Source organism: Pectinophora gossypiella, chromosome 23 (assembly GCF_024362695.1).
Source record: "Pectinophora gossypiella chromosome 23, ilPecGoss1.1, whole genome shotgun sequence".
NCBI classification, from domain to species: Eukaryota; Metazoa; Arthropoda; class Insecta; order Lepidoptera; family Gelechiidae; genus Pectinophora; species Pectinophora gossypiella.
In genome coordinates, this window is record NC_065426.1 from 4,167,379 (window position 1) to 4,179,235 (window position 11,857).

At 36.6% G+C, this 11,857-nt stretch overlaps 2 protein-coding genes across 3 annotated transcripts in view; both read right to left on the reverse strand.

Annotated features, from left to right (window-relative positions):
- Nucleotides 1–437: 437 nt before the first annotated feature.
- On the reverse strand, nucleotides 438–3,121 carry LOC126377419 (gloverin-like). Its single transcript, XM_050025159.1, has 5 exons — nucleotides 3,017–3,121; nucleotides 2,538–2,593; nucleotides 2,145–2,262; nucleotides 1,200–1,385; nucleotides 438–580 (listed from the first exon to the last, which is right to left on the reverse strand). The coding sequence occupies exons 2-5, from the start codon at nucleotides 2,588–2,590 to the stop codon at nucleotides 449–451; spliced, it is 489 nt and encodes a 162-aa protein (XP_049881116.1). The 5' UTR covers nucleotides 2,591–2,593; nucleotides 3,017–3,121; the 3' UTR covers nucleotides 438–448.
- Nucleotides 3,122–4,749: 1,628 nt separating this feature from the next.
- LOC126377335 (myb protein) overlaps nucleotides 4,750–11,857 on the reverse strand; it is a 59,264-nt gene continuing 52,156 nt past the window's right edge. The window contains exons 16-18 of one of the 2 annotated variants that reach the window (XM_050025035.1): nucleotides 11,145–11,270; nucleotides 9,556–9,576; nucleotides 4,750–8,435 (exon numbers count right to left, since the gene is read on the reverse strand). In XM_050025035.1, coding sequence (XP_049880992.1) covers nucleotides 8,316–8,435; nucleotides 9,556–9,576; nucleotides 11,145–11,270 — 267 coding nt within the window. In that variant the 3' untranslated portion in view covers nucleotides 4,750–8,315. The remainder of the gene's footprint in view (nucleotides 8,436–9,555; nucleotides 9,577–11,144; nucleotides 11,271–11,857) is intronic. The other variant, XM_050025036.1, reaches the window with a different exon arrangement.

The following is an 11,857-nucleotide window of genomic DNA, read 5'->3' on the forward strand; positions in this document are numbered from 1 at the left end:
CAGTCCAAGACGAAACCGTTAGCCTGAGTAACAGTTCGCCTGTCCATTTGCCGTGCCATCTGTATTCAGATTTGCAGCAATTATGAAGTTATAGATTTGGGTTTGAGATTGGTTTGTTTATCTTAGTAGTAATAGTCACTGTGGTCCTGTGGCACACTGGCTTGCTTCTCAATCGGGGAGCGCCGGTTCGAACCCCGTACTTGCCCTAACGAGTTATTAATTTATCCTAACACAGTTGGCTCGACCATTATAGACGGCGATACGGCTCAACGCCTATCGCGTTGATCTAACAGAAACCTTGATGAAGTGCGGGTACTTAATTCGTATTATAAACATAAAACTTTTATATTCAATAAAAAATAAATTTATTTACAGATGACATAAATACAGACACGCACACACATTGACCTTAGCTTCACATGGCTTTGATGATATATATTTAATTTCTTCACCAACGGTAGTTGAAGACACCCCGGCCTCCATAGTCGTGACGCATGCCCGATGTTTTGCCGTAGGTTCCTTGGAGGGAGAAGTCGCCATTTTTACCTACTGGCCATTTGCCTCCAGCGGCTGCGTTGAACTGTGATAATAGAAGACAGGTTAAGTTGAGTAAAAATACGTCTTTATTATCTCGTTAGTCAACATTGTCTCAGTTTTAGAGCTGCTAGACTCACACATAACATAAGATAAACAGCCTATAATGGTCACAAGTGCCTCCTCGCTATCAACTAAACGGAATATGGAGCATACTCCACCACGCTGCTCGACAGCGAGTAATAGCTGGCCAACGGTTTAACACGCGAAACACTTATTAACTACTTACTTTTTCAGACAATCAGGCGATTCAAACCTGCAATGTCTGTACCAAACAAAGGACAGTCAAACAAAGGACAGTCAAACAAAGGACAGTCTCACAAAGTGATCTCAACAATGTCCCCATCGGGAATCGAACCCGGACCTCCAGATCGTGAACCCAACGCTCTAACTACTAAACCATGGAGCTCTTTTCCACAAAATCAGCATCGACAATCCATACAAAAATATTGTTTTTACAATATTGTGCTCCCTTACTCCTTAACGGCTTACGGCCATTTAGAATCTATCATGAGATCCAGCGAAGGGGTGAGGTAAATCCAGCTAGGTGCGGGGCGGAGAGTGTCTGTTCATTACGTTATTTTATTCTTTAACTAAACACTCACCGAAGATGGTCCATGAATCTGTTTGTTGTAGTCCAGGGAGGCGGCAGCGTTAGAGTTCTGCCAGTTGAGGCCTCCCCCCATATGGCTGGAGTCACCATATGGCCCGAGGACCCTGGTGCCGTGCACCTGTCCGTCCAACTTGCCACGGTGGTCGTCGAAGATGTTATGCTCGTAGCCGCCGCGGCCCTAAGGAAGGAGGTGATTTAACAATAATAGTAAACTTCATTGCACAAAATGAAAAATAAATACGAAAAATGTTTACTTTTAACTATAAATGTGCTTATATTATATTTGGTTTAGAACATTAAATATCAAGGTCACGATAATATTACCAAGTGCTAGTAGTGGGCAAATCAAAGATACATCCAATCGCACGATTATGGTGAGGGTTATAAGGCCGCATTGAAGCAATCCATCTTAAAAAAGCAATATTATTATTTGACATTTGTTTGCATGCGCAATACTTAAAACTTCCTTTAATATGCGCCAATGTCAAATTGCAATATTCCTTTTTTAGATGAGTTGCTTCGATGTGTTCTTTTTAACCTGCCAGCTCACTTACTTTATGTAATAAAGCTTATTTTAAGATTAATGATTACCGAAATGATAAAAATGTCTGGTATTAAATGTGATTCTCTAGTTATTAAATAACTTGTAATGTAACATTACTCATTGATTTCAACTTTAACTTTATAGTTGTATGGCAACCACTCGTTGATTTAAAAGATGTGTTGCTGTTGCAGTTTCTTGACATTTTTTCTCCTCAGCCATAACACCTTGTGAAATGACGTACATTCAAAAATGGTACATTGACCTTCACAACTAACACAAATAATAAAATACGAACCGATCATTCATGTACTTTGATAGAAGAGAACGGGAGCGCTTGGGAACTCCTATAATTTATCTGAAGATAGATAGCTTATTAAAAAGTGAAATACTCACAAACAGACCAGCATCATTCTGTCCAAGTGTTCCGAAGACGCGTCCGTTGGTACCGACCTTATGGTCAAGGGTCACGTCGCGCCTGTACCTCCCCTGCTGGATGTACCACTCAGGGTAGCTGGAAATATAATGGCATTGGTATAAACTGCAGGGTACTGTTAACCCACAATGGGCTTGTGATATTATTCACCGACCTCATCACTCTGGTGTCACGGTTACTATTCATGATCTCCCTAGTATTATCCCGTTTTACACAGGGTCCGCTTACCTAACCTGAAGATTTGACAGGTCCGGCTTTTTACAGAAGCGACTGCCTGTCTGACCTCGCCCCGCGAAGGAAAAAAAAGCGTGGCTTTTAAATTAATTATGATGATGATAAAGTAAGGTACAAACCTTTCAGCTGCAACAGCAACTAACACAGCGGCGAAGATGCAGAAGGACTTCATTTTCTGTAATGTGCAATCAAAAATAGTCGTTATTTATGTAAACGATCACCACTGGACTGGGTTGTATGATTGTATGTTTGTAGCTAAGTTCATTTAATATTTTAGTTTATAGGAATTATGTCAGATGGTTTTTAATTTTTTTAAATATAGTGTGGTTCAAAACACTCTTCATAATAATCGAAACATACAAATAACAAAACAAGATTGATTACATTTAGAATTTGAATTTGGAATATAGTAACCTGATATATAATTATTTTTTTTTTAAAGTATTATATACCTACTGTGAAATTACATATATGTTTTTAAATACTTGATTATTTTATTTTTTCTGACAATTCTTGCAAGATGGATCGATTTTTTTTTTTGTAAGAAGTGTATGTATTAATAAAAACATAAATATTAAAATTTAGTTACTTTACTTACCAAAGAATGAAATAAATGCTCACGAGTATTCACCAAAAACTCAAAATTGGAATGCTTTGGCAGCTGTAGTTCGACTGATACCAACCTGGGCCACACTTTGGTATTTATACCAACCTAACATCGAGGGTATTCCTGTTATCCTCCATTTGAAAATTTCTTTGAAGGAATATGTTCTTCCCCTTCGCTTCATCTCGGCTTATGAGAATTACGTACAAACCAGTTAATAAAGAACCGTTATGAACGCGTAAGTTGAGAGAGAAAGTAACTGCGCTTAGGCTTTTTCTTATTATAAATCGATAGGTAAATAAATAATTATCAACGATGACTAATCATGATGATAACCTCTGGGTTATCATCGTTGATAATTATTAACCGGGACCAACGGCTTAAATTGCCTATATTGATCTATAGTCTATAAGCAAGGATCATGTTACATACGGACAATCGAGTGATCACCCTGCAATATCCTAACCAAATTAGGGATCATTTTCCCCATCGGAATTCGAACCTGGGACCTCCGGATAGTAACCCTAACGCTCAACCACTGGACTATCATAGTAACTATAGATCAATATAGGCAATTTAAGCCGTTGGTCCCGGTTACTTACTGATGTAAGTAAGTAGTCGTTACATGAGTCATGTCAGGGGCCTTTTTCGGCTGAACCTGACACAGCAGGGGTGATGAGGTTCGTCATTCACTTCCAACCCACACGATAGAATAATTATAAATAAATAAAATTGTTTATTTCGGATCAAAAAAAATACATCCATATTTTGTTAGTAAGAAGTGACTTATGAAACTGTTGTTAGTAATAAAATTATATTTTGCACGCATTTATGACCATCACGAGAACGGGTAAGTTCCCGTGATCGTCACCCTACGCACAAAACATCTCCAAAGCGGCGATGTGTATCGATCAGCTTATGATACAAGACATTTAAATAATTATTCTGAGCTCATCTTAAATTAGACATGTATAATTATGTCAGTCAACTTACTGTGAGATAAGAGAAATGAACCTAGTTTATTTATAAACTCTACATATACACTCTTATCAAACAAAATTACTCATACGCATTACATTGTTGTTTCCTCAACTCGAAATACTTAAGGAATTTGTATGGGAAGTACCGTACCGTTCCGTTGTGTTTTTAACTCTCGCTTAGTAGCATTTTTTGCTATTTTTTAATGGACATGATCGATTTTTTGCTCAAAGTGCCTCTGAGATTATTTGATGAGTCGTTTTGACGGAATGTGTGAAGTCCCTGACGCGAAGTTGGGTAAGTATTACAGTTTCTCTCATCATCTTTTATTTTATTTTTGACATGACTTATTGTAGATTTGCCGCAGATGGCATTAACTACTTGGCCGGACAAACTGAAATGTACTAAGACTATGTACTTACTTAAAAGAATGATAGTTGTAGCCGTTAACGAAATATAGAAATACACCGGCAGTTTCGACGTCAGGATGGCCGGTGTATGAGACACACCAGCGCTTAAAGCTTTGCCTTGTTTTTTATTTTTGCGTCCGAACAGGACTATCACGAATTATTATTAGGATTGATAAGGTCAGTCATTGCCTTCACAACCACTACCTACATGGGCGAAGTATCACATAAGTCATAATCCTGTAGACCCATACATAGGTACCTCTTTTCACTTTTGTTTCCGTGTAGGTTAGTTAGTCAACATAAGATAAAGAAACAAAAACCAGTTTTTATATTCAATCCTTATTTTCTTACTAAAAACTTTCTAAACTATATACAGTAGATAACTTGTAAAACCAGCGTTCGTCACGTGTTAAAAACATTAAAGTCTCAGTATAAAAGCCATATAAAATGGTGGTGGAATAAATCCCGAGTTGGGCGGTCAAGGGTTAAAAATATTTTTTTATGCTGACTTGAAAACTAGTAAAAATCTACGGATGTTGCGATAACTACACCCTTACCGTGCGCGATGCAGTCCACGCGCTTTCTCCCTTACTCCTATGCAACTTGCAGCCATGTAAGACCCAGGGGGAGTGAGGTCGGCACCCGATACGAATTGGTGCGGGCGGAGAGTTACACTTTCTGTACGTAGTAATTTTTTCTTTATATATTATTATTCTTTATTCTATGCTATAGTTAATAATTATAAATAATCTATTTATGGCACAGAATTGATTTACCATTATTGTATCTACTTGTATATTTTCACCAGGATTCAAATCAACATTTTATTTTCTTAATAATAATAAACACAGTAAGTTCCTGTTGTACCTATTCAAAGCATTAAAAAATTCAGTAAGTATTTAAACTAGTACACAACACAGAAAACTCATATCACTTCACAATGTTGCCAGATGCGAAAAAAATATTAGAATATACTATTTTACCTTTGCTTCATTACACGGATTGTACAAAAAAAAACTAAATCGAATACACAATAGACATTACAAAAGAAAACGTACAATAAAGCTATTTCTCCCAAGTTAACGTTATAAAATCGTAAATAAATATTGCTTCGTTTAATTTAAACTTAAAACATATCTACAAAACTTAAACCTGTTACAAACTTAGCGGAATATAAACTAGAAGCGTAGATGCACATCACTAAACACCAACTTAAAATTATTGTATCTAGAGGCCACTCAAATAAGTAAAAACAAACAAAATGGAGCTCGGTGGCGCAGCGATTAAGGCCCGATCTCCCTATCCATCCATAGGGAAGGCCCGTGCCCCAGCAGTGGGGACGTTAACGGGCTGGTGATGATGATGATGACACAAAATGGCGTCAAAAATGGCTGACTATAACACTGAATTTTAAGATGGATGATTTTTATTTGTAGTTTCCATAATAAATAAACTTTTCTATTAAAACAGTGGTACATTTTGAGCGCAATTTTATTTCTTTTCCCTTATTTATAAAATAGTTCAATGATCATAACACACTTTCAGTTGAACCGTAAACAGCAGATAGTCTGTGGCAGACATATTAGATGTTTTCCTTCTACATTTATACTTATTTCTGCTTTACCCCGATGGGAAATAGGCGTAAGTTTATGTTTGTGTGTACATATGTACATTGTATCATAAATGGTATCCTAGGTCTACCTCTTCCTCTCTTCCCCTCAATTTTTCCTCCCATAATGTTTGAATAAAAGAGAAGGTGCAGGTCGTGTCGTATCGGGAGGTGAAGGTTTTGGCGGGAAGAAGAGAGGAATGGCGATTACTCCACCGACAAGAGCGCAGCTCTTAAATAAAGAGAGAGATGTACATTGTATATGGGGATATTCGTTTATATTTTCGTGAGAGAGAATAGTTAATATTAATTTTATGCCAGCTAACAGTCTGCTTTTTACGATACGCCCTGTTGAAATTGCCTACAAGAAACACTTAACTAAACTTTACATTTTATTATAGCTTAACACAATTTATAAATCTATACTGAATCGAAAAAACTAAGACTATATTTGTACTTTTTTCTATAAATAAACACACACAAACTTTTACATGATAAGTATAAAAAAATAAATAAATATTCCAAATAAATCATAGGGAAATCGTAATTCTCTAACGAAAATACTATTTAATTTTCTTACTATTTTGGTTTGACATGATTTGCTAAATGACATAACTGAAATAATAAATAAAGTTTAACATGACGTAATCTCACGACTACATCCCAATTGGGGTAGTCAGAGGTACATCCATCGCAAGATGAACTATATACCACACCTCACCGAGCTTTCTGTTAGACCAACGTGATAGGTGGTGCGCTGTATCGCCGTCTATAAGGGTCGAGCCAACTGTAGTGAAAACTGCAGTTAAGATAAATTAATAACTCATTGGTGCAAGTCCGGTATTGGGGTTCGCACCGACACTCCACGAGACGAAAAATTCGAATTAGAATATAGATGTCGCAGTCGGATTGTATAATCCGCTGTATTACATTACGGCTAGCTGTTTTCAATAACAGGACCGTTTTGTAATGCGGCGGATTATACAATCCGACTGCGACATAGACATCTGGCAAAATTCTTTAAAGTATTTTTTTATAAAATCAAACGTACATAATAATAAGAATAATGAAAGATAAGTAGTACTACAAATAAATAACTTTAACATAATCATTATTTAGCTGGCCACTACTTTTGAAGGTACAACACTACATTTTTCACACAAAAAAACTACAAAATGACTTATAAAATATATCTATTTTACTCACAAAACTAGAGTAAAACTAGACCCATTACTCAGAATGTGTATTGTAAGAAAAGGCGTTGAGACTAAATTTTAGTTTAGTGACAGTTCAAATATTAGCACCATCTCTCTCTTACACTAAGCGTAAATGAAGGACAGCACTATTATAAGAGCTGTGGACCTTTAAAATTGAAAACCATCGATTTCGACGCCATTGGGTCTTCGCCAAGTTGCAAACTATTACGACAATAGACGACAATAATAAAAATGAATGGAATTGATATTTGACATAAGTAATTTCAATGCCACACATCTTAGGCTGTATATGCTAAGCTCCCTTTGCCTGCCTAAATGGGTAAATAAAAAAAAAACAATGCCACACATCTTTATCACTGTCACTGTGGTTTATCATAATCGTTTGCAACTTCACGAACCCCCATTATCAATTATTATCGTTAGAAAAATAAGTTTAATTCCTACCATTCACGCAGTAATCATATTACACTCAATTGTATACCAATATTTTATGTTTATTTTTATTTTTTTAAAGAACGTCTAGGGCCCTGTGCCGAGGTTTTTCTTGCAGCTTCTTTTCCCCGGCTATACAGGTTGTGAGAAGCTGCAGTAGTTTTAGGCGGATAAGACGTTCGTTATGTAAAATTGACGATTCAAAGTGTAACTATGTTACTTACTGAATAAAGATATTTTTGAATTTGAATTTGACATTAGCTTCAATAATCAAACGCAATTTGACATAATTATAAATGCAATACGCTTGTATAAAATGAAAGGATAACGTTTTACAATTGACCTAATTCCAATTACTTAAAGAGCATGTATTTGTATAGGGGTAGACAGGTAGAGTTACAGACCATATCATTGAATGTGTACCTACATTTTAACTTTACATCTAACTATTTCCACTTAAGAACTAAAATCACACGATACTTTTATTTACAATATTCGAAAGTTTATTTTACAATCCATAAATGGTGATCTGACCAGTTTAAATTACGAAATTCATGGAATTTATGATAACAAAATATATCGTTAATTTTGTGACGTTTATTTGTTACTCGAAACTAATGCTCCCTCATAGATATCGATTTTTGAGCTCAGAAGTTCAGAGAACGGGGTTTCAAAGCGGTCTTCCTCAGATACTGGTGCGCTAACAACGTTAAATCCAATTGGTCTTGAGTCTTTCCACACGCGAAGGTTTCCCATTTATTATCACCCTGAAAAAATAGATTTCGCATAAGTATTTTAAAAATATATGGTGTTTCCACGTCACAAAAGATTTTTACAACAGGATTATAAAAGAGGGGTTAAAAAGGTCATACTGAAACAATTCACAATAACAAACATTGCAATTTGACATTTGCAGAAATGGATTGCACATGGCTCAAACTGGATGACAGCGGCAGCGGCGCGGCGGCGATAGCGGCGCGGGGAGCGCCGCGACGGCCGCTGTTCCGTTCTCGATGCCAGAGGCCAAATCGCGCGGTGTTGCGGCGGTATAGAGTTGTGTCTCTAATAAACGCGATGTCGAAACGGCGATAACGCATTTTCGATTGTAGTTCTTTTGTTTCGTACGATTTATTATGGGCACTGAATCCCTATAATGAACAAAAAAACAAAAAGGCGAGTTTCAAAACTTTCAAACACAGAGACACCGCTCGACTAGAGCGCACCGCTCGTACCCCGCTCCCTGCGCCGCTGCCATCGAGAACACTTCAATATAAATCTTAGCATTTGAACGTGCCGCTCCCCGCACCGCCGCCGCCGCCGCGCCGCTGCCGCTGTCATCCAGATTGAGCCCTAAGTGCGCAATGTCAACAAATGTTAAATAGCAACATTTTAACCCCTCAGGAGTATAAAGTCATTTTGTTTGGTATTTACAATTATTTTTTAAAAATACATCGGTGCTGATTCGACACTTAAATTTATTTTAAGTTATACCTGTTTTTTTATGCATCGGAAAGAAAAGGGTCTGATGATTGACAGGTTTTAGTTTTAAAAATGAATGAGAGAATGAATGAATCACCCGGGCGAATAAGTATCTCGCGGGTATGTCACTTAGTTAAAATTCTGATAGTTTGTTTTTAAATTGCTGTTTAAAATTTACGTAGTGTAGTGGGCGCCCTTGGGCTAGATGGACTGACGACAGCCGTAAGCGGCTGAAGGAGAAAATTTGAGGACTGAGCTCAGCGGCTTGCCATAGGAAAGGCCTATGTCCAACAGTGGACGACGTGGTTAAGTGGATGACGGTAATGAGATATAACTTAAAATAAAATTAAGTGTTTGCTAGAATCAGCACCTATGTATATTTTAATTATATGTGAGTTAAATTATTACCCCTTCAGTATCCTGGTCCACCTATTGTTTCGAAGAACAGCGAATATGTGAACAAAAAATGTTTTTTTTTTTAATGGATGATACAACGGCTATTTATAACCACACTGTGCATTGAAGGGTTAAATAGATACGATGAATCGTGGTGTCAGAGGCCTTAGCCAAGTTACAGACGATTATGACAATGGAGTGACTAAAAATAGGTCATAAATCCCCGGAGGGGAAGGCAGTGGTGTATAGCATATAAACAAGTACTCCTCGCCAGCTATGTTCAAGTCCCATAAAATAAGGGGCTAGCGTGTTGACATTACCCGGACACAAATTCTAGGATCCACGTGATATTAAAGGGTAGTTTCCAACTAGTCAAATCAGTTACTTTTTACTAATCTTTAAAACACGTCAAACGTCATAAAGCAACCTGTGACGTCATAGAAAAATGTCACAAAATGTCGCACTTGTTATTACCTATTTTTATAAAAAAAAATATAAATAAGTTAAATAGATAAAAGAAGTGTGCGTCAAGCTAGCGGCCTCAAAAAAAAATGGGCACGAAAAAATAATTTTACCATACCAAAAATTAGTACTCTTATTGAAAAAAATAGTACCTGTTGTAAAAAAAATAGTACCATCACTTGCTAGCTTGACGGTGAGCGAAATTTGGCGAGAGTTAACGACAAGGTCTTTCGCTTTGATTTAAACGCCAAAAAATAGTACCGAAATAGTACTCACCCCCTGCAAAATACCGAAATTACTACTTCAACGGTTCCAAAGTTATAAACGCAGTTCTTTGATCCCGCTGGCTTGACGTTTTGAAAATACCTATTATCAGCTTCAGTTTGTAACTAATATCAATAAACTCGTATGAAATAGTACTCCCTACCATCATAATTTGGACCTGATTCTCTTTGTAGAAATATGTCATAAAGTCATTATAACCTATGTCATACATTTATCAAGACAAGTACAGTCGTGAACAAAATTATTACACATGCTCAAGAATGTTGTCAGATTTTAGTATTGATGATGGTGATGGTACAAATTTTTTTACAACAGGTACTATTTTTTTCAATAAGAGTACTAATTTTTGGTATGGTAAAATTATTTTTTCGTGCCCATTTTTTTTTGAGGCCGCTAGCTTGACACTAAAAGAAAAGGATTTTTGTCACCTTTAGATCTGTCTTTATTTAGTAATCAGAATTTCATAATTGATCTTTAACCTAGGAAACTACCGAATTATCTATGATCCAAACATGAATTCGAACTGTAAAGTCGAATACAGTGGTTTAGAGCCCAAGCGGGGGTCTAAGTCTACGATCTACGATATTAGTCATGCGTTCTCAGAACAGGGGGTACAATCAGCTCAGGGGGGTCAATTTGACAATTGCGCATTAAATGTAAGTGCGCAGTGCACACAAATGTCAAAAACCAATATTGCTTTTTAGATGAATTGCTTCGATGTGACCTTTTTAACCCCCCTGAGCTGATGATGAATTGAATATATTTTCAAAATATAAGAAATGTATTTTTTCACTGTCACTATCGAATCGTTCGGAAAGTGCCTGTCTTTATCATGTCATATAACTCATACAAACCATAATAAAACTGATGCTTTTATCTTCTTTAACCTCTCTCTTTTCTCTCTGCGGATCGTCGAACTTTATAGAACGCACCGCTGACTTCTTCAGTACTATTGGTTCGCCTCCGGATGCGTGACGTACCTATAATTCATATTGTTGTGTCGGAGTATCTATATGTATATTCTTTTATAAAGGCAGTATTAATGTAATGTAAACATAAACAGCCTACATGCGTCCCACTACTGGGCGGAATCTCACCCTCAAACAAAGTAGGAAAGTGGAAGGAAGTTGTATTACTATCCTTATGTATTCTCGATATTCTACGAGAAACCAAGAAAAGTGCAGTGCGACAGAATATCTCTATATCTGTCAAGTCGAAATGCTTTTTTTACAAGCGAAAGTGGTGGTGTATTAAGTGGAATTCCGTGGTGTCTGCCTAGCATATCCCAACTGGCAATAGTATGTATAATACAATGTATTGATTTTTAGCTATGATCATAATCATAGAAATTATTATATCTTTGAATTTTTGGTTGCTTCACTTGTTGAATTTAGGTATAAATTGAACCCAAGATAGTTTATCAAATAACTCAACATGTCATTGTGTCAGCTATAAACTGTGTAGAATATATATTAGAATTATGTATATATAGATTAGAAGTGCTATAGCACTTGGCATATAGGTATCGCATACATGCTAAGTGCTTTATAGCACTTCTTATTTGGCA

Coding starts and splice junctions, on each gene's coding strand:
- LOC126377419 (XM_050025159.1), bottom strand. CDS start 2,590: ATGAAGTCCTTCTGCATCTTCGCCGCTGTGTTAGTTGCTGTTGCAGCT. Junction 2,263..2,537: donor GTTGCTGTTGCAGCTGAAAG/GTTTGTACCTTA, acceptor TTATATTTCCAG/CTACCCTGAGTGGTACATCC. Junction 1,386..2,144: donor AGAATGATGCTGGTCTGTTT/GTGAGTATTTCA, acceptor CTCCTTCCTTAG/GGCCGCGGCGGCTACGAGCA.